Consider the following 22,013-nt stretch of genomic DNA (forward strand, 5'->3'; position numbering starts at 1 on the left):
GATCTGTGGACATACATTCCAAGGTCCCTCTATTCCTCCACACCTCTCAGTATCCTACCATTTATTGTGTATTCCCTTGCCTTGTTTGCCCTCCCCAAATGCATTTATCCTCACACTTCTCCAGATTGAATTACAGTCCATTATGTGAAGCCAAAATCACTTTACGTTGCTGCTAACTGTGTGATATAACTGGCATAAGATATAGAAATATTGGACATTGGGTAGCAGGGCTCCAGATTGCTTGCAAAAGTGAGGATCTGTTTTAATACAGATACATGGGGTAGAATTGTGCCTGTTGAGATGGAGGGTGGGAAACGCCCAGCACTGCAGCAAAATGCAAACAAATTTAAGTTTAGAATCAAAACACTGGGGGCTAGAAATTGAGCCATGTAGCGCCCGTTGTTTCGGTGCTACGCGGCCTCCCGAAGTTCCAAAATGGCATCCGGAATGCGCGCACGCTTCTAGCCTTACATGCGCCGGACACCATCTTGGTAAAGGGTTTCGCGCACGTGCAGATAACAAACGCCGGCAACATGTAAAGTAGGGAGAATATGCCTTAGATCAGTGTGCAACGGTGATTTAAAGTGATGGACATCATTTTGGCACTTAACGCTCCACTCAACACATTGTCTTAACCACGAACATTTGAACATGTCTTAGAGTGCCTGGAGGACCCCCCTTACAGCGCTATTTAAAGGGATCATGCTTCTGGCTGCTGGTTGTTGAAGCTCCCTATACTTACAGTGAGTTGCTATAGTGTATTTGAGAGTGGGTTTGGCAGGTACTGCCCTACAGTTGGTGTAATTTACAACAGTGTTTGAACAAGGTTCCTGGCAACCATGGGTGGTCTGCTGGGGCTCCCGCTGGGCATAGAACATGACTGGGAGCATGCAGAGAGGCCACACAGAGCAGGTCAAGCTGCGAGGAGAGGGAGGAGGAGGTGGTGCAGGGCACTAAGCAGGAGGCCATATCCCATGAGGGCCTTCAGGGAACACCACTCTTACCTCCAGATGAACGAGGATCAGTGCATCCGACAGCTGAGGTTCACCAAAGAGATCGTGATGGAGATCTGTCACCTGCTGCAGCCACAACTACAGCCTCAGAGCAGGGCAAGGACAACATTGCCTGTGGCTGTGAAGGTAACCATGGTGCTGAACTTCTTCGGCTCTGGATCCTGTCAGGCCTCTGCTGGCGAGCTGTGCAACATCTCACAGTGTGCAGTGCACTGCTGCATAAGGGAGGTCACGGAGGCACTATACGAGATGCACAACAGGTTCATCACGTTCCCTCTTGATAGAGAGAAGCAGAATGAATGAGCACGAGGGTTTGCTCGCATTGCAGGCTTCCCATGGTGCAGGGTGCCATTGACTGTGTGCATATCGCCATGCGTGCTCCACATGTCAACTTGGCCATCTTCGTCAACCAAAAGGGGTTCCACTCCCTGAATGTGCAGCTGGTGTGCGACCACATGCAGTGCATCATGGAGGTCAATGCCCGCTACCTTGGGACCATTCACAACGCCGTCACTATGCGGCAGTCCAATGTGCCAGCTATCTCTGAACTGGCTCGACAAGTGAAAGGCTGGCTACTGGGTGACAAGGGCTATCCCCTCATGAGGTGGCTCATGACTCCGGTCAGGAACACACGCACATGTGCAGAGCGGGCCTACAACGAGAGCCATGCTGCCACACGGAATGTCATTGAGCACACCATAGGCATCCTAAAGCAACGCTTCCGCTGCCTGGACCATTCAGTTGGAGCCCTGCAGAACTCAGCTGAGCGGGTGTCAAGATTCGTCGTGGTATGCTGCATGCTGCACAACCTCGCCATCATGAGGGAACAACCCTTGCCACCGATTATCTGGCAATATCCTGAGCCAGGAGAAGAGGAGGAAGAGGAAGAGAAGGAGGAAGAGGCTGAGGAAGAGGAGGAGGAAGAGGCTGAGGAAGAGGGGGAGAAGACGAAGTGAGAAGTGGAGGACGATGCAACGAGGCAACAAGGAACAGTGGCCTTGTCTGCCAGGGCTCTGCGTGCTCACCTGACCCATGAGCGATATCAATAATGTGAACAACATCTCCCAAGTCACCAACAGTCCTATACTCCCCACCCGTCCTCTCCCACATGACCATCAAATTGCCCTCCATATGATTACACGTTGCTTCCGCCCTCAGCTCAAAGCAGAAATAAAAACCCCCACCAAATGCAAATTCAAATTTATAAATTAACACATGAAATTATGCAAACAAAAGGAGACTATTCACCCTTGTGCATTCCCTTAGTGCCTGTTGTTTGAGTGCCTTTACCTATCCTAGTGCTTCTACAAGGTGCATCCCAGTGGCTGGAGCATGGGTGGTGGGAGGCTGCTGACCTTCAATGGAGAAGCGAGCAGATGGCCTTGGAGGATGACCTCGAGCAGCTCTGGGCCGGGAGGGCCCGGCTGTAGGCTGCACCATCTCGGCATGGGCTGCAGCAGTCTGGCCTGGCTGGCTGATAGGCAACAGCAAGGGCACTGGAGAAGTGGCAGGGGTGGGAGCAGGAATGCTGTTGTCCGAACAGAGGACAGCAGGTTTGACTGCCATGTCGCCAATGCTACATGCACGGGGCGGGGCCTCAGCACTCCTGGTGATCAGCTGGAGAACGGATTGCTGGAGTGCTGTGAAGCCCTGGAAGCCCTGTTCCACAGTGGGACCCAGAGCCACGAGAGCAGCAGTCTGCGCTTCCATAGTAGTAGTCTGAATTGCCATTGCAGCAGCCTGAGCTTCAACTGAAGCCTGCAGACCTTTGATGCCATCGGTTTGTGCTGCAATGGAAGCCGTGACACCAGCCATCAGAGGCTGCATCATGGTGGGTTCCTCAGGTGTGCTAATGGAGGCAACCACTCATTCCATGTGGGTAAGGATGGGCTCCAAGCTCTGCGCAAAGCCCTGTGCCAAGTTCGAGGTGGACTCCTCCATGTCCCTTGACATTGTGTGCAGGCTTTCCAGTGTACCAAGCATTTGGTGGTGTACGCCCATCAGCCGTACTCTGTATCCTGGCCCATCGAAGTCATCATCTCACCCCTCAGCAGCAGAACCATTGTGCAACCTCACCCTCCGGCGAGCTGACACCTGTGGTATCCGCTCCCCCCGCCCCTTGTGCTCGGTGTCTCACCAGGTGCAGATCCCTCCTCTAACCTAACCTCTAAAGGACGCGCAGTGTCAATATCTGAGCTGGTGGATGCGAGTGTCAGATCGAGTGACGGTGCGGCTTCAGTGTCAGTGTCCTCCTCCACCTCCACCTCCTCAGACGGTGCTGGCTCCAGTTCTTGGTTATCTGCAATGACAAAGGAAAACAGTTGAGTTGTGGAGCGGGGAGAGGAGCAAGTAAGGCGTGTGTGCTGACACCATCCGCAGCTCGAGAGTCAGAAAAGGATGTGGAAAACGAGAAGGAGGATTAGATATGCAGAGACCCCCTTCATCGGGACCTGCAGCACTGCCGGTGGCTACATCCTCAGCGACGGCCCGCCCAATGATGTGCAACACTGTCTCCTTCAGGGGGGTGAGGACATGTAGGTGTGCCTGTCCTCCCTCAGGTCTCTCCGCTGCCGGCTGTTATGCACCACCTTCTCCTGCAAGACAGAGGGAAGTGTGTCAGTGAGTATCCTGCAAGGTGTCTGGGTGATGTGCCTGTCACGGTCGAATAGCTGCCAGTGTGTGTGTCCTGTGAGTGGTGGTTGTGTGGCCTGCAAGTGAGGTACTATGTGAGGGTGAGATGCAGCATGCGAGGTGCAGCGTTGCGTACGGATGGGCAGCGTTTGTTGGTGGGTGGGTGACGGGGGGGTGTCGTGCGTGGAGCAGTTGGTAGGATGTGCCACTTGACACTTGCATTCACTCACCTTCGCCACTCGTGTCAAATCACTGAACTTTTTTCAGCACTACACCCACGTACATGGTGCCACGCTCCTGGCATTCACCTCCTAGGCCACTCCCCTCCACTGCCTGCACGGCTGGTGTCTGGAGGGTCTCCTACCACCCTGCGGATACACGATGGCCCTCCTTTTGTCCACTCCCTCCACCGGGGCCTACAGTGCGTCGCTCGAGAACTTTAGTGCGCGCTCTCTTGCCGGTCCAGCAATCCTGCCTGCCATCCTGCACTGCTCTCATTGACTGTGCACCTCCCCTTTAAGAGGTGCAGGCTGCCTCTAACTCGTGCTGGCTACGCCCCATTTCGGGCCTCCAGCTTGTGCGTGCAGCCTCTCAACAGCGCAGGCTGCACGTATAAATCATGGTAATAACCAGGCAGCATGAATGTCGCGTACTGCCTGCATCGGAAGCACCGGGCGCAGGTTAATCGCGGACCGTGATGCCCATGCCTGGATTCGAGGGTTATCGAATTTAACCCCATTAGTTTATAAACAAATGTGATGTTAGTAATGATTGCATCGTCCCTGTCCTCACTGACCTCCATTGACTCCCCATCCCACAGTGCATCATAATTAAAGTCGTCATTTACAACTCCCTCCAGGGTCTCACCCCACCCTATCTCTACAACCACCTCCCCCCTTGGCCTTTGGTCCTCCGGCTGCAGCCTCCTGTGCATCCCCCCCCACCCCTTTACTTTCAGCCGTCATGTCCCTCCTCCCTCCTTTAACCCCTCCATCTTGCTACTTTTCTCTATGCCTTTAAAACCTTCCTCAAACCCTCTTTTCAACCACGCTTTCAATCAATTATCTGTCCGCGCTCTCCTGTTACTTCTTGGCGTCCGTTTTTCGTTGGTAAAGAGCCTTGTGACATTTCCTACATTAAAGGTGAATGCAGGTTGTTGATGGTGGCAGAGGGCAGCTGGTCCCTGTGGAACCGAACCCCAGAATGAGGAAAGTGGAGAAAGCTGCACACAACTAAATATTTTTTTTTTAAATGTTATAATTCATTTGTTTTTGTAAGGTGATAACAGAATTGTAAATCTGTAATTGGTGGATCTTACTGACACATAATGCAGGCTGACACTTCAGTGCAGTGTCAGAGGTGCCATCCTTCAGATGAGATTTTAGAGCAAGACCCCAGGTACTTGTTCAGGTGAAAGATGTCACAGCCTTGATATTTGCCTCAGTCACCTGTCCTGCACAATTCTCAGCCTGGCGGAAGCACGCAAGACATGCACCTTCTGTCAGGTTCCTTTCCCTGTCCAGTACGAAAGAGGCTCAGTTCTGTAAATCCACCAGCAGTCTTAACTGATGCTGCAGTGGAGAATAAACAGGTAGCTCTGCCTGCTCAGTACCCCTGCCTCTCGGGCCCTGGGTTCAAGTAACCCTCTCCTGCTCGGTACATTTATTACCTCGGGGCTGGATTTTTGATTTTCTTACGTCCCACATCACTGGTCCCGTGGCCTTCCTGACTGAGATTGCCAATTGGGACTGAATTATAACAACAACTTGGCTTTAATGTAATAAAATATCCCAAGGTGCTTCACAGAGAAGAGATGTACTGACTGGTAGTGGATGAGTGAGGAAACTGAAATCATGCACGAAAACATTGGTTTTGAGAAGGATTTTAAAGGTGGGGACAGAAGCAGTGAGGGGGTGGAGTTGGGGGAATTCCAGAGGGTGAGATCTAGACGGCTGAATGCTCTGTCACCAAATGAGGAGTGGATGTACAGAAGACAGAGTCAGAGGACTGCAGAGCACAGGCTGGGATAGAGGGCTGGAGGAGGTTGTGGAGCAAGGCCATCGAAGGATTTGTAAATGAGGACAATGATTTTGAATTAGGCAATGTTGGAGAAGGGAGCCAATGGAGGACAGAGGTGATGGGTGAGAGGGACAGGATGCAGAAGTTGCAAAATCTTGGATGTCGGCTGAAATCAGTATCAGTTTTCTGCTGTAACCACAACTTGCATTTCTATGGGGCCTTTAAACGTTGTAAAGTCCCATAGAACTTCCCAAATGGAGTGGGAGTCAAACTCAAGCAGGAGAAGGGAGAGGGGAGAGGTCAAAGGGACATGGCTGAAGGGGTAGGTCTTAAGGAAATATTTTTAAGACAAGGAGAGAGTTCCAGAGTGTGGGAGTGAGGTGGCTGAAGTCTCTGTCACTGATGGTGGAGCAGAGGCACGGAGACAACACTCAGTACACCAGAGCTAGAAGTACATAGGGTACATGCAGGGGTGTTTGGTTGGACGAGGTAGGAGTGAGGCCGTGGTGGACAAATGAAGGGCCGAAGAATTTGCAACAGGGCAAGGGAAGCCAATGAAGATGGAGAATATTGGGTTATAGGTGAGCAGCCTAATTGAGACTGAGATGGCAAAAGGTTTCAGCAGCAGTGGGGCTGAGGTAGGAGCAAAGATGACCGATATTTCAAAAGTGGAAATAGGCAAACTTGGTGATGGAATGGCTGTGGGATTTGACACTCAGCTCAGGGTCAAGCACATCGCTGAGGCTGCACACTCTTGGGTTGAGCTTAAGCGGGCATCCAGGGAGGGTGATGGGATCAGGGACAAGGTGCATAGATTCTGGCAGCAACGGAACAGGACAACTTCCATTTTTCTCACATTCACAGCTCAAAAAATTCAGGCTCATCCACGACCTAACGTCAGACAGCTAGTGTGATAGCACCGTGATAGTAGTGGAATCAAGGGTGTAGTGGCTATTGTTAATAGGCACCATTCTGGCACTATGCTTAGACGATGTGGGGGATGGGATAAAGAGCCATTGTAGCAGATGTCCTGGCAACATTGGGACTGGACCTATCAAAGGGGTGGACCACAGAGAGGGAGTGAAGGAGCATGGAGTGATTGTCCATGTCAAAGGGCGCAGAGACAATGAGGAAGGATAATGCATCGTGATCAGTCACACAGACCATCACTGGTAATGTTGACCAGGGTGTTCTAATATCCATTAAGAACTGGATTGAGAGATTGCCCAAACTCATTTCACATGGGACCTCTGCACCTAGCAGACAGACTTTCATCCCATCAGTGAACTGCAACACCATAAAATGAATAGTTTTTTTCTAAGTCTATGTGAAATATTTTAAGCTGTCCACCATTATGCTCCAATGATTGTGTGTCTATTTCCTGTGAGACCTTTACTGTGCAACCTGGCTTGCTGCAACTAGGTATTTATAAACTCATGAACACAGGCAACATTGCTGATAAGGATCAGGGACTTTACATATTGATCTTGTGTTTGGACATTAATTTGTAGAAAGGTGCTAGGAACATCCCCTGATGTTTACTGGGTAATTGCAGTGCCCAAAGCCGTACAGACTGCAGGTTTGTGCTGAGTCAGCCAGGTTGGCTGTCGAAACACCATAGTTGGTCTCAGGACCTTTCCATGGGAGGGGGGCAGAAAATCGCACCTAATCACTATCCGATCACTCTTGATGGAAAGTGCATGCATGTGGATATTGGGTGAGAACAGGACCAGGCTTAGCTGTGATGTCTCCCAGGTTAAAGGGCATGCCAACACTGACTGACTGGGCCCACACATGGAAAAAGGTATCTTGGGTGCCTGGAGGCAGCTACCACCTGCCCACCAATCTATCAGCATCTTATAGCAGGGGTGTCCAACATGCTATAGGTCTGAAACCTCAGTCATATTTGCATGTGTACTTTTCTAAAATAATCTATGAGACACTGAGTTGCCCCAGCGTCACCAACTCTAAAACCAAACAAATGTGTCCCCCTTTTAAAGGGGCACAACCAATAAAGAAATTAACCACAAAACTAAAGGAAACTTATAAAACTTAAATAATAATAATATTATTACTATTATATAGTGCCCACCGGTCGAAGGAGGCCTTAAGCGTACTGTTGGACACCGCATGCTTCTTCTCCAGGGCTATCCTGGCATGGGCATGACCGCAGAAAACAGGCAGGCAGCTGGAGCAACCACCCCCACGTGGCCCCATCCAATGTTGATGGCCACCTTGGCCAGGCCCAGACCCATGAGGAGGTCCTCAGACATGCCTGCACCCCCCCCTCCACACCAGGTGGCCAAAGATCAGGAGCGTGGGACTGAAGTGGTGCCAGAAATTGAGGAGCAGCTCCATCAAATAATGGAAGACGGGCAACAACCTCTCACGCTCAACAAAAATGAGGAACACAGACTCATCCAGGCCGCCAAACGTTACAGGCAGCTGGGAGTCCGTAAAATAGCTTAAGTACCTATTGGACGGTACTGCTCCGTGCAACACTCTCCACCCCAGATCCCCAATGGTACAGGGGAGGACTCCCATGTAGCGAGCTCTCCCTGCGACACCCTGGTCCTCTCTTCCATCACCCCCAACACCCGCTCTCCTCCCCACAGCACCTTCCCGTGCAAGCGCAGGAGATGCAACACCTATCCCTTCACCTCCTCCCTTCACAACGTCCAGGGCCACAAACACTCCTTCCAGGTGAAACAGCGGTTTACTTGTACTTCTTTCAATTTGGTATATTGCATCCGCTGCATACAATGCGGTCTCCTCTACAATGGGGAGATCAAACACAGACTGGGTGACCGCTTTGCTGAACACCTCCGCTCAGTCCGCAAGCGTGACCCTGACCTGCCGGTCGCTTGCCATTTTAATTCCCCTTCCCACTCCCTCTCTGACCTCGGCCTCTTACACTGTTCCAATGAAGCTCAACGCAAACTCGAGGAACAGCACCTCATCTTTCATTTAGGCACTTTACAACCTTCCGGACTCAACACTGATTTCAATAACTTCAGATCATAACCGCTGCTCCCATTTTTTTGGTCAGCTAGTGCTGGTAATGGTTCTGCTGCTGCCTTTTACAGCTACTCCTGATCAATCTTTTGTTTCTTAACCTGTCCCATTACCACCTTCCTTACCTTGCACCATCAACCCTTTTTGTCATTTAATCACTCTTACCCTCTACCCTATCACGGACCTTCCTTTTTGTTCTTTCCTCCCCACCCCCCTTTCCCTGGCTCTGTACTTGCTTAAAAACTTTAACTCTTTAAGATCTTCCAGTTCTGATAAAAGGTCTTCAACCTGAAAAGTTAACTCGGTTTCTTTCTCCACAGATGCTGCCTGACTTGCTGAGCTTCTCCAGCATTTTCTGTTTTTATTTCAGATTTCCAGCAGCAGCAGTATTTTGTTTTTGAGCCCTCCACTGGGTTCTTCTTACTCACTGACGTTAGTAACAATTGCGTTTATTGAGGGTTAAAACCCCACTGTGCCCCTTTTTTTCAAATCAAGGTTAAACTTCTCTTGACCTGTTGTTACGGGTTAATGCCCTCCAGGATTCCAATTATTGTCCATTTTGCTGGGGGTTATTGGGGGTAAACCCCTCAGTGCCCTTTTTTTATTGGGGTTTAAACCCCTTTGAACCCATCTGATGGGAGGATGGACAGTGGCAGGTGGTTGGTGCCCTGCAGCGCCCCCTATCGGAAACAGCGCCTCGCTGCAGTTTAAATCCGCTCCTTTTTTGAATGAATTCCAGGCCTGGTTAGTGCGCAAGCGCAGCGCCGGCTGTGTCGTCATCACGCAGATAGTGTGTGCACCGTGAGCGCGGCTAACGGCGAGGTGAAAGGTCGCGGTCAAAAGCAGAGAAGCCCATGATTCCTATATGTCCGATAGTCTCCTTCGCTTACGGTGAGTACCGACCGCACCCGGTCCTAACCAACCAACCCTGCCTGCAGCTTCCCGTCGGGGCCTCAACGGGGAGCCGCGACCGCTTCAACCGGTTGAATGGGCAATTGGGGGAGGCCAGGGTGCAGGTCAAGGGATGGATCCATAGTAACGGGGACTTAAAGCAGGTCAGGTTAGGTTCTCGGCGGACGAGTGTGGCTCCCGGTCTCGGCCCCGCGCCCACATTCACCGGACCGCCGTTTTCTGCGGAATTTTCCTCTTCTTCCGCTCCAGACGGAAATGGCGGTGATTGACAGCAACGTCAGCCAATAGGAGGGCCAGTGAGGGAGACACTTCCGGTTCCTTATTTAAATTAATTTAAATGTTTTTTTGGTGAAAACCTTTATTTGGCGCCTCTTGATCTCCATCCTGACGTCGGTCAGAGGCCGCTTATTCCTTGCAACACAGTGTCCCTTGAAACCTAGAGTCTTGTGTGTTCTCATACAGGCTGGGCTGTAATTCATGAGAATTTAAAGATAAACTCAACAAAAAAAAAGTTGTTTTGTATAAGTTGCATTTCACTTGTTTGGCCAATGAGCACCTGGGTTTTCCCAGATTTGCCTGAAACTATTTGCGGGCAAAAATACTTTGTAAACTGTGTTTTGGATCACAGACCGTGTATTAATAAAATTCAATTTATTGGGCTGTGTCCTTGTTTGCGGTGGGCCTGTTAATAAAGTTATTGCATTTGTCGTTGTCTTTTTTGTTCGCGGAGTCGGTGCTAATAAAGTTCTCTCTTTATTCTCCCTCTCCGGTCACGTGACGTAGTGCCCGGCCGGTTGGGCGAAGACGCCAAGATGGCGGCGAGTAACTACTATGGATTCGCGCATGGCGGCGCTCAATACAGGTACGAGGGAGCGGCTGGGCTGGTCCGGTCCTGGGGAGTCGAGGACAGAGAAACCGGGCAAACCGTGACAGGAACCCCCTCTTCCCCTTCAACAGGAACAGCATCCTTTAAACGGCGGCACCCCCCCCCCCCCCCCGGGCCGCCTCTGCAAAGAATGAATTAGTGGCGGGACCCTCGGTCACGGCAAAATGGCGGCAGTGGCCTCGGCCTCCGGTCCGCACCAGCCAAGGAGGTGCGCAAAACCACAGGGTACAACTCATCTCCTTGCTTCCCCCTTGGGGTTGAGCGTAGCCCCCTCCCCCTGACCACGGGGGAGGGGCCCCAGCAAGCGGCTTGGTTATTGGGGGCTGGGGCATATTATGGGGGGCAGGTTTCTGCCCGGTTTCTGATTCTCTCCACCTTTGAGCTGTTACCGGTTTAACGATGGCGTTGCTGCCCTGTGACTGCACCGTTACTGCTCTATAGGAGGGGCATTCCAGGGATTCGGGTTGCTCATCAATAAAACCGTTTCTCATCTTGTTTTCACTTATTGTTTTTTCATTTGCAACGTTTCTCTTAATTGTACCTGGATCAGAACATTTGTCCAGTTAGTTTGCTCATTGCAGACTCTGCCTTTAGAACGAGTTCTGTTCAAAACGTTACTCGTTTGTGAATAGGTTAGAACAATTCCAATGTTAAAAATACATCCTGTCTTAAACCTGGAAAATACAACTTGTCTCTAGGTGTGAAATCTCGCACTGCAGTATAGTTTAGCGTTAACAGTAATGCGTAGTGTGTGTGTCTTGGTAGAGAAGAACCTACATTTTGTTTTAAACTATTAATTTGCATATTTAGTTTGGATACATTATTGACTGAGGTTAGAGAGACAGTTAATACTAATGTTTTAGGGCAGCAGGATTTTTTTAACACGCTGAAAGAAACTAGTTTGAATGCAGAAGCTGTTTTTAAAGTAAGAATCTTTTCATATAATTCTCATTTTCTTTATCTCCATTTTTGGGACACTTTTAGGACACTTTTTTTCCCCCTCAATATACAATTTGGAGGTTGTGGATGAAATTCTACATTAAAACTGCAGAATATTTTTCTCTTTGACTCATTCGATTTTGTTCTTTTAAAGCTGCCCATTCTTGTGATTTTCATTATTTGTAGAGAAAAGCAAGCATTTTTTTAAAGGGGCAATTTCACACCCTAGTTTTCTTTTAAGCCTAAAACCGTTAAATTTCATCTGTGCTTGTGTTGTGTATAAGCAGAGTTATGCTGAGGTTTAATTGCAGGTAGATATTTAATTTTTAACTGAAATTCAGACATAAAGTTTAAATCCATGTTCCATTAATTTGCATATATCTCAAATTCCATCTACATCTTTAGCTGTCCTATTCAGATTTCCCCATTTGTATCCCTATTCCTAGGCCTTGCCTCATTCCTAGGTCTTGATTCATTTCTTTGTATAGTGCATATATATCTGTTTGCTCATCTGAAATCTGTGGTCTTAAACATAATTTTCCAATTTCAGTTTTGAATAGCAAAACTGATTTTGTTTTCACTAAATTAGTTTGTTTTATTACTATTGCATCTCATTCTGTTTCACAACATCCCAAAAATAAATCCCTTGGCCAGTCAAGTAAAGCATTTTTAAAAAAAATATTTAATGCATCTGCATTTTAGAGATGGGGATTTTGTGATTAACGGGCTTGTGTTCTTATAGGAGCTTGCCAGAAGTCTAATTAAATTAAGATTTGTAAACAATTTTACAACACCAAGTTATAGTCCAGCAATTTTATTTTAAATTCACAAGCTTTCGGAGACTTCCTCCTTCCTCAGGTAAAACATTTACCTGAGGAAGGAGGAAGTCTCCGAAAGCTTGTGAATTTAAAATAAAATTGCTGGACTATAACTTGGTGTTGTAAAATTGTTTACAATTGTCAACCCCAGTCCATCACCGGCATCTCCACATCATAAATTAAGATTGCCCAGTTCATTGTGGTATTGTGCTATGTTGTATTTAGATCACTTAAGAGCTTCAAATTTCTCCCACCCCTCCCCCAGATATGATACAGGTATAATTGCCTTGGTTTATTTAGAAAAATTAAATTTATTGACTGACAGGCCTATCAAATGGGATACAATGCATAATAATCTGAAATAGGGGGAAAACTAGTAATTTTGTTACAAAGGTAATCCTTTTGGTGCTGATAATTCCATCTTTATTTTAAGTTGGGATTTAGAGGTACAGAGGTAATTTAGGCAGCCATCAAATTTTCAATGATTTCCAAAATTGTGTGAAGTTCCATAGCTTATTGCGGTTACCCGGTCCTTGGGTGTGGTTATCGTGTGGAAATCATTCCCATGTGTCTGTTATATCTTCTGTATTATATAATGAACGACGTTAGATTTATTTGTATTTGCAGCAACCCAGCTTATGAGTTCCAGAAGAAGTTTCCAGGAGATCCAACAGACCCCCTGGACACTTTTCAAACTCTGATACTGTACTGGAGTTGCACTCAATGAAATGTCAAACCCAAGATGGTTACAGTACTCCTAGGAAGTCTCGTATCGCTTCTCGCTTGATTCTAGTTGGACCTGACTCCAGATTTATACTTTAGCATGACTGTGAAATAGAAGCTGCTTCACAACTGCGCTAAAATTACAGCATAAAGGTATACTATTATATTGATACCAGTGTGCTATCCCTATGGCATATAAGCCGATGGGCTTTAATGTTGTGTGACATGCTTGTGTGATGCATTTAATTCATTCCCTCAAGTAACAGACCTGTAACTGTTAGTATTTCACCCTAGTGTTATATAGTTCAAAGTATTCTTTCTAAACACCACAGAATCTGTAGATGCTGGTTTTCAAAGTTCTGAGTGCACAAAATATGAACTGTGGTGATGGAAGTTTCATTGTTTTACTTTCTGGTCATTGGCATGTGATAGGTGCTAACCAGGGCACTTCATATAGCCAACGCATAATGTCTGTACTGAAAGCAGTGTTAAGTTGTTTGTAAGGAAATGTGGTAGGCTTGGAGGAGCTGATAGGTTTTTCCAGAAAAAGTCGAGACACCTTCAAGGAGGAAATGGTTCGGGTAGAGAGTAGACACATTCCCACGAGGGGGAAAGGAAGGGCATCCAAAGCTTAGAGCTCTCTCGATGACTAAAGATATAGAGATTAAAATGAAACCCAAAAAGGAGGCTTATGACATGCACGGTTCATAATACAATAGTGAATCAAGTTGAATGCAGAAAGTACAGAGGAGATCTAAGAAAGGAAATAAGAGGGGCAACGAGGGATAGATGGGAATAGATTAGCGGCTAACATAAAAGCATACCCAAAAGTCTCAAAACATATAAATAGTAAAAGGGTAGTCAAAGAAAGGGTGGGACTGATTAGGAACAAAAAGAGATTTTCAGGCCGAGGGCATGGCTGAGGTAATGAATGAATACTTTGCATCGGTCTTCACTAAAGTAGAGGATAAACCCAGCAACTACAGGCCAGACAGCCGAACGTCGGTGAAGGGGAAATTTTGAGACAATAATCCGGGACACAATTAATTGGCACTTGGAAAAGTATGGGCTAATAAATGAAAGTCAACACGAATTTGTTAAAGAAAAATTGTGTTTGACTAACTTGATTGAGTTCTTTGATGAAGTAACGATGAGGGTAGTGTGGTTGCTGTGTATATGGACTTTCAAAAGGCATTTGATAAAGTACAACATAATAGACTTGTTAGCAAAATTAAAGCCCATGGGATTGAAGGGACAGTGGCAGTGTGGATACAAAATTGACTACGGGACAGAACGCGCGGAGTAGTGGTGAATGGTTGTTTTTCAGACTGGAGGAAAGTATACAGTGGTGTTCCCCAGCGGTTGGTATTAGGACCACTGCTCTTTTTGAGATATGTTAATGATCTGGACTTGAGTATATAGGGTATAATTTCAAAGTTTGCAGATGACACAAAACTCGGAAATGTAGTAAACAATGTGGAGTTTAGTAACAGGCTTAAGGAGGACATAAATAGACTGGTGAAATGGGCAGATGAAATTTAATGCAGAAAAGTGTGAAGTGTCACATTTTGATGGGAAGAATGAGGAGGGGCAATATAAACTAAATGGTACAATTTTAAAGGGGGTGCAGGAACAGAGAGACCTGGGGGTGTATGTGCACAAATCTTTGAAGGTGGCAGGACAAATTGAGATGTTTTTTTAAAAAAAGCATCAAGGATCCTGGGCTTTATTAATAGAGGCACAGAGTACAAAAGCAAGGAAGTTATGCCAAACCTTTATAAAACACTGGTTTGGCCTCAGCTGGAGTATTGTTTAATTCAGGGTACCACACTTTAGGAATGATGTCAAGGCCTTAGAGAAGGTGCAGAAGAGATTTACTATAATTGTACCAAGGATGAGGAACTTCAGTTATGTAGAGATTCTGGAGAAGCTGGGATTGTTCTCCTTACAGCAGAGAAGGATAAGTAGGAGATTTGATAGAGGTGTTTAAAATCATGATCGGTTTTGATGGTGTAAATAAGGAGAAACTGATTCCAATGGCAAAAGGGTCAGTAACCAAAGGATACAGATTTAAGGTGATTGGCAAAAGAACCAGAGGCGACATGAGGAAACATTTTTTTTACACAGCAAATTATGATGATCTGGAAAACGCTGCCTGAAAGGGTGATGGAAGCAGCTTTAATAAATTTTCAGAAGGGATCTGGATAAATACTTGAAGGGAAAAAATGTACAGCGCTATGGGGAAAGAGCAGGGGAGTGGGATTAACTGGGTAGCTCTTTCAAAGAGCTGGCATATGCACGATGGACCGAATGGCCTCCTGTGCTGTATCATACTACGAAACCTAAGTGAAGGGTCAAAGCCCACACTGCAGAACCCCACCAGGGATCGATAGGTGAGCAGACAAGATACGTCATGCGGTTGTGGTTAGATGATGCCAAGCTTGTATTTTAAAAGCCTGTAGATTGCAGGAGGAAGGGAAGACTGGAGTAAGGAGCGCCACATTTTTAGGGTCCTGAGAGAGCGCGTAGGAGATAGTCCGATGAGCAGGGCCACTGATTTATGATGACTGAATAATTTTACCTATGGGATTTTTCTTGAGATGCTGGGATTTTTGCTTGTGTTGTAGGATCGCATTCAGTGTTACATAGAATCTACATCACAGAAACAGGCCATTCAATCCAACTGGTCTATGTCCGTGTTTATACTCCACATGAGTCTCCTCCCACTGTAATTACCACTTCCCATTCTGCCCCCGTATCATCCATATTCCCTTCTCCCTCAAATGCATCAAGCCTCCTCTTAAATGTGTCAGTGCTATAGACTGCAACCACTCTGTGGCATCAGGTTCCATATTCTCACCACTCTCAAGAGATTCCTCCTAAATTCTGTATTTGATCTGTTAGTGGCCATCTGATGTTTATCCCCCCTTGTTCTGGACTCACCCACAAGTGAAAACAATTTCCTCCACATCCACTCTATCAAACCCTTTCATAATTTTAAAGACCTCTATCAGATCTCCTCAGTAGAGCCCCAGTTTGCTTATCTTTCCTTATAGTTTCATCCTCTCAATTCTGTTAACATCCTCATAAATCTTTTCTGCACTTATCTCCAGTGCTTCAATATCCTTTTTGTAGCCTGGAGACCAGAATTGCAGAGTGTTCCAAGTGTGGTCTAACCAAGGTTCTATATAAATTTAACATTACCTCCCTGCTATTGTACTCCATCAGTGATCTGCCCATTTACAACCACAGCTATTGGTTAATAGTGACTGAATAATAATACAAATACAGTTACATCTGCTTTGTTGAACCCCAAAAAGTTTGTTTCCTTCCTAATTATGTAGTCTTTTTCTAAGAAGAAGAATATGGTTGCCAAGTTGGTCTCGTTTTTAGCAGTGCTTTTCATGTTTTGAATGAACTTGTTGCTCAAGCAATTCCATGGCCCTGATTAGAACATTGTTTTGTAAAACAGATTAATGAAAGAAAAGTCTCCCCTCTGCTTGTATGTATCCTCGGGGAAATACTGTGGCCAGCCTCAGTTCAGTTCTCAATGAGCATGGGCTCACATCATAATCTACCCAGTACTAAATTCGCACTCTCGCTTTAACCCCAAGAGTTTGGCATTGGAATGGAGATGTTACACTGGTTCAATTAGAGCTGGGTACCTTCTGGAGCTGGAGTTGAGGTATACTAGGATATCAAAGCAATATTTTACTCTGTTTTAGATTTTGTACATCTTCTGTGGAAAGGCTTTATAACTTGCTGGGTGTGCAAAAAGAATATTCCATTCAACAGCACAAAAAATAGTTTCTATGTTTTAATTGCTTTTCTTGCTGAGGCGATTTAAAAGGGAAGGAAAGTCCAGAGGGAATACTTTCAGTTCCAAATACTTCTCACACATCCCACCCCATCGATGTAGTAAATATTATGATGATCCTGCGGGTAACCTAGAGCAGTTCCATTTATTGCATTGGAGATTAGAGCTCCAGGTTGGCCTGGAAGTCATCCAGCCCTGGACAAGCACCACTGATTGGGTATTTGGCCAGTGGATAGCTGTCCAGTTTTGGCTTGGCTACTAGTATGTGAGTGCTGGCTCCCATGCAGAGAGTAAGGTTGCTTCAGACACACAACCTCCTCTATAACAGATGAATGGCTGAGGACTGACGGAGAACGAAGAGCTTGCATTTATATAGCATATTTCACCACCTCTGGATATCCCAAAACACTTCAGTCAGTGTAGTACTTTTGAAGTGTAGTCAACGTAATGTAGGGAAATGCAGCTGCCAATTTGCACACAGCAAATTCCCACGAACAATAATGACTAGATCACCTTTTTTAATGATGGTTGAGAGATAAATGTTAGTCAGGATACAGTACTCCCCTGCTCTTTGAATAGTGCCATGGGATCTTTTGTGTTCCCCTGAGAGGGGTGGGCCTCAGTTGTGCTCTGGACAATTATGTGGAGCTGAGTGAGTGATGTTTGGAGCTGTAGCACAATTGATTGTGTTTCTGGTTGGAGTATCTTGAGCTCAATCCACCAAACATCACTGGGGTTGTGGGAACAGTTGTGGAAATTTTGCATAAATTTTAATGTGAACGTGTATGGGTTATGAACTAATAAAACGGTTTAAAAATGTGGGAGGACGGGGAGGAAGTCTTTGTGATAATCCCAGTGTCCCTTCTCTGGAATTGAGAAATTGTGGCATTGAATGAGAGCTCGAAAGTTTCCAATCACAAACTTTCAGATGTGTCAACCTACAGGATATAATGTGGGGGACTCGAAGGTAGAAATTAAGACATACAAAAAAAGGAAGAAAATTAAAAATATAGTGCAGTGGAAAAGTTGAGAATAAATGAAGATTTTATAGTGGTTTCCAACGATCAGCATTGATATAAATAGACTATTGGGGAAAATCCTAATAAAGCGAGTACACTTTTTTAATGTTGTGTGATACATTTTGTGTGTGATGCCCTTGCTACTGTAGTGTTATGCAGCTCAAAATGTTCTCTAGACATAATCCAAGTTTGGAGGGTCAAAATCTATAACTGTATTGCTGGGTGTTTTTCACTGTTCGAGGACATAGAATGGAACATAGTTAAGTGGTTCCTCTGTCAGTATTTGTTTTTGGAGTGTTCTCTTGAGAGCCTGATTGATTCCAAAAACCTCCAATGCTTCAGTGTGTCCCAGAAGTATAGTATATAATTCATAGTACATTACCTCTTTTTAAAATATATTAATGGAAAACTGGGAAGTGAAAACCATTGTATTACAATGGAAATGTTTAAATTCTGGGACATGGTGGTATCTTGTCTTTTCCAGGATAAACTTGAACTAACACTTCAGCCATTGATTATTTGCAAAATATACGCTTATATGTATCACTTATACTTATCATAAGGTGGCTAGCTTCTCAGCCAAAGTCTCTAGCTTGGTGTTTGAGTGTGGGACTTTGGTACTCACCTCTTCCACACTGCTGGAGCATTTGAGGGTGCTGGAGTGAAATATATTTAAATGCCATCCTTTGAAAGCTGGTTACCACCAGGTGGATTTAAGAATTTTCCATTAGGTCTTATCCTGGAGTATGAGCCTAATGTAGCACTTTGTTCTGGATTAATCCTGTAACACATGATTTTTAATCTTTTTTGACACAATTCTCAAAGCACCTAATGGGGCCTGAGAATTGTTTGACTTTGACTCTTTATTGGTGCAATTTCCATCATTTTAAAATGGACATAATAGTGCATCATGTTGTAATATATTAGAAAAATCTTCTTAGCTCTTGTTTCAACCTGTTCTTTTGCCTCTGTTTTCCCCAAACCTCCCTCTGTTTCTCCCACGTGAATCTAATTTGCTTTATTTCTGTTAGTTGCTGATTCTTCCTTACTTTGTCATAGCTACTCCTGTTCTGGTTTAGACTCTGACTTACTACTTGTTCATGTTTTCTTTCCCCCCCCCACCCTTGGTGCTTTTTTCCTCCTCTGGATCCTACCTACATAGCCCCCATTGATTCTTTATTTCCTCTCTCCTCCCGCTTTGGTTTAATTGTGATGATGGCATAACCGGCTCCAGGAGGATCCGCTCATAATATGGCTTATTCAGGCAGCCAAATGTTTTTAACAGTATTCTTCTGTCCTGTGCCAGATTCAATCACTGGGAATCAGCAACCAGGCAGGAGGCAGTGGGAGGTGGGGAAATGTGAGAACTCCGTGTATCATCCAATTTGAGAGCCACGATTTTAACATACAGGAGGGTAAAGATTTTCTATTTTATTTTCATAAGATTTTGGATCAATGCGTAACCCAAGATGAGTAACCCCAAATGGGTGCTGTTATAATCAGGAAGTGCTGTTGATTGTTGATGGCACTGCAAAATGTAAGATTACTGGTGTAGCTTTTGTAGGTGGCTGTGGAGACCCATTTTTTTTTTGTTTCCTTCTTGGCACCCTGGATTGATCCCTGGCCTTTTAAACATGCTGAGTTGGGTAAATGTACTTGTATCGATGTAAAATTGGATCATGAGTTGAGCACAAATGATGCACTGGGCCGGCTCATGGTCTGGAGGCCTTTGGGTTTTTTTAAATCAAAGAACTTTGCTAAAATTGAAAAATCCTGTAGACTATGCTGTGCGTCCACTCTCTTGTAGAACTGTTGAAAACCGTTTAGAAAAATTGAGATTTTGTTTTGCACATATGTAGAAGGCTAGGGACCCTGACATTCTGGGACCTGGGAGTGTGTACAATCCTTCCCTGCATCGGCAATTTTCGTGAGGGGGATTTCCTTTTTGTGTATGTCTAAGAAGGCAAACGAGTTCTCCTGTAGTGCATTAATTCTGTGTTGGCACTTTTCATGGCCTGTTTATAGAGTTCTTTGGTTCAGTGGGGACATGAAAAAGCCACTGAGGTGAGGTGCAGTTCAGTGGCTGTGTTTTAGCCTGCATCATCAGAAAATAATTCTGAAGTTTAGTCCAGTGGATGTGCATTTGAAAGTATGTTTAATCAGAATAGTTTTATCATAGAGTGATACAGCACAGAAGGAGGCCATTCACATCCAAATAGTCCCATTCTCCTGCCCTTTCCCCGTAGCCCTACAAACTTTTCCCCTTGAAGTATTTATCTAATTACCTCTTGATAGTTATTATTCAATCTGCTTCCATCACCCATTCAGGCAGTGCAATCCAGATCATCATAACTTGCTGCGTAAAAAAAAAAAAAATTCTCATCTCGCCTCTGGATCTTTTGCCAATCACCTTAAACCTGTGTCCTCTGATTACTGACCCTTCTGCCACTGGAAACAGTTTCTCCTTATTTACTCCATCAAAACTCTTCATGATTTTGAACACCTATTAAATCTCCCCTTAACCTCTCTGCTGTAAGGAGAACGACCCCAGCTTCTCTAGTCTCTCCACATAACTGAAGTCCTGCAACTGGTACCATTCTAGTAAATCTCCTGTGCTCCCTCTCTAAGGCCTTGACATCCTTTCTAAAGTGTGGTGCCCAGAATTGGACACAATACTCCAGCTGGGGCCTGACTAGCTATTTATAAACGTTTAGCATAACTTTCTTGCTTTTGTACTCTGTCTCTATTTATAAAGCCACGGATCCTGTATGCTTTTTTAACAGCTTTCTCAACTTGACCTGCCACCTTCAAAGATTTTGCACGTACACCCCCTTTAAAATTGTACCATTTAGTTTATATTGCCTCTCCTCATTTCTCGTACCAAAATGTATCACTTCTCTGCGTAAAATTGCATCTGCCATGTGTCTGCCCATTTCATCCTTCTGAAGTCTGTTACTATCCTCTTTGCCCTTTACTACAAGGGAATTATTACCTTCATGAAGGAAGAATTTTTTTAAAAAGTGGCAAGTAAAAAGTGGGGAAAATAAGACTGAGGAAAATAGTGCTTAACTAGCCAAATAGTTTTCCATACAAAACCAATAATTCTTGACATCTGTGCATCCTTGACCAGTCCAGAGTAACCTCACCTACCTGCGCAGTGTTCCACACATTGGGATAAATTTTAACATTCCGGCGGAAACTCAGTGGGAGGTGATTACATGCATGAGAACCCCGGAAATATTTTGCGTGCGATGTCTCGAGCGATCGCGACTCAATCGAAAGCCCTTGATGTGACTTCCGGGTTTCATGTCTCCAAGCTACGCGGCGGGCGTACTGCGCACCTGAGCGACATGCTGGAAGCTGGAGTATTTAAAGGGATATTGCAACCATGAATTTTGAGGGAGCATGGAGGAATTCAAAGACATGGCGCAACAAAGGACGAAACCAGCACCCGGATTTACTGACTCTTCACTTGAGTTGCTACTGGCCAGTGTGAGGAACGGGGGACATAATGTACCTGGAAGATAGGAGGAAGCGCCCTGCCTCTGCCACCAAGAAGGCCTGGCTCAAGGTGGCAGAGGATGTGAGCAGCAGGAGCACCATTGCAAGGTTGTTTGTGAAGCGCTTTAATGACCTAACCAGGTCAGGAAAAGTGAGTACAGTTACTGATTCACCTACATCCTGTGGTGTACATTTTACTGCCCCCTCCCCCCCCCCCACCTCACTGTCTTGCCGAGCCTATCCCATCACATCACATCACACCTCGTACCCACTTAACTCTCATTATCAACTTACCCTCACTTTCTGTGCACTTCCTCACCTCCCCATTTGTGAATCCACCACTTGCACTCATCCCAGTCCTGATGCAATGTGATGAATCCATCTGATAGTCACCCTCTGATGCATCTCTTTCATGGGCAGCCTCGCCCAAAGCAATGCCTCCATCGGGTGACCCTGTCATCCTCACTCACTCTTATGCCTGTTCCTTCTCCTTTGGTAAGAAAAGAGAGTGCAAAATGGATGGGAGAGGAGTGGGACTGGGGGTGGGGGGGGCACCATAAGTAGTACCCCTGACAGATGTGGAGGAGGAGGCCTTGGAGCTCAGCCACGCGCTTGAATGCCTGGCTGTCGGAGATGCCAAAACCCCGCAAACATCTGGTGACAGCTTTAACATCCTTCACGTGCATCATTATTTGATGTGTGCAGCAGGTCAATCATTGA

The 22,013-nt window shown here is 45.8% G+C and overlaps 1 protein-coding gene across 5 annotated transcripts in view; it reads left to right on the forward strand.

Moving 5' to 3' along the window:
* The first annotated feature begins 9,478 nt into the window (after positions 1 to 9,478).
* LOC137299415 (zinc finger RNA-binding protein-like) overlaps positions 9,479 to 22,013 on the forward strand; it is a 68,875-nt gene continuing 56,340 nt past the window's right edge. For all 5 annotated transcript variants that reach the window (XM_067968136.1, XM_067968139.1, XM_067968137.1 and 2 more), the window contains exons 1-2: positions 9,479 to 9,569; positions 10,374 to 10,452. In XM_067968136.1, coding sequence (XP_067824237.1) covers positions 9,533 to 9,569; positions 10,374 to 10,452 — 116 coding nt within the window. In that variant the 5' untranslated portion in view covers positions 9,479 to 9,532. The remainder of the gene's footprint in view (positions 9,570 to 10,373; positions 10,453 to 22,013) is intronic.

The sequence above is a fragment of the Heptranchias perlo genome, chromosome 29, assembly GCF_035084215.1.
Source record: "Heptranchias perlo isolate sHepPer1 chromosome 29, sHepPer1.hap1, whole genome shotgun sequence".
NCBI lineage: Eukaryota > Metazoa > Chordata > Chondrichthyes > Hexanchiformes > Hexanchidae > Heptranchias > Heptranchias perlo.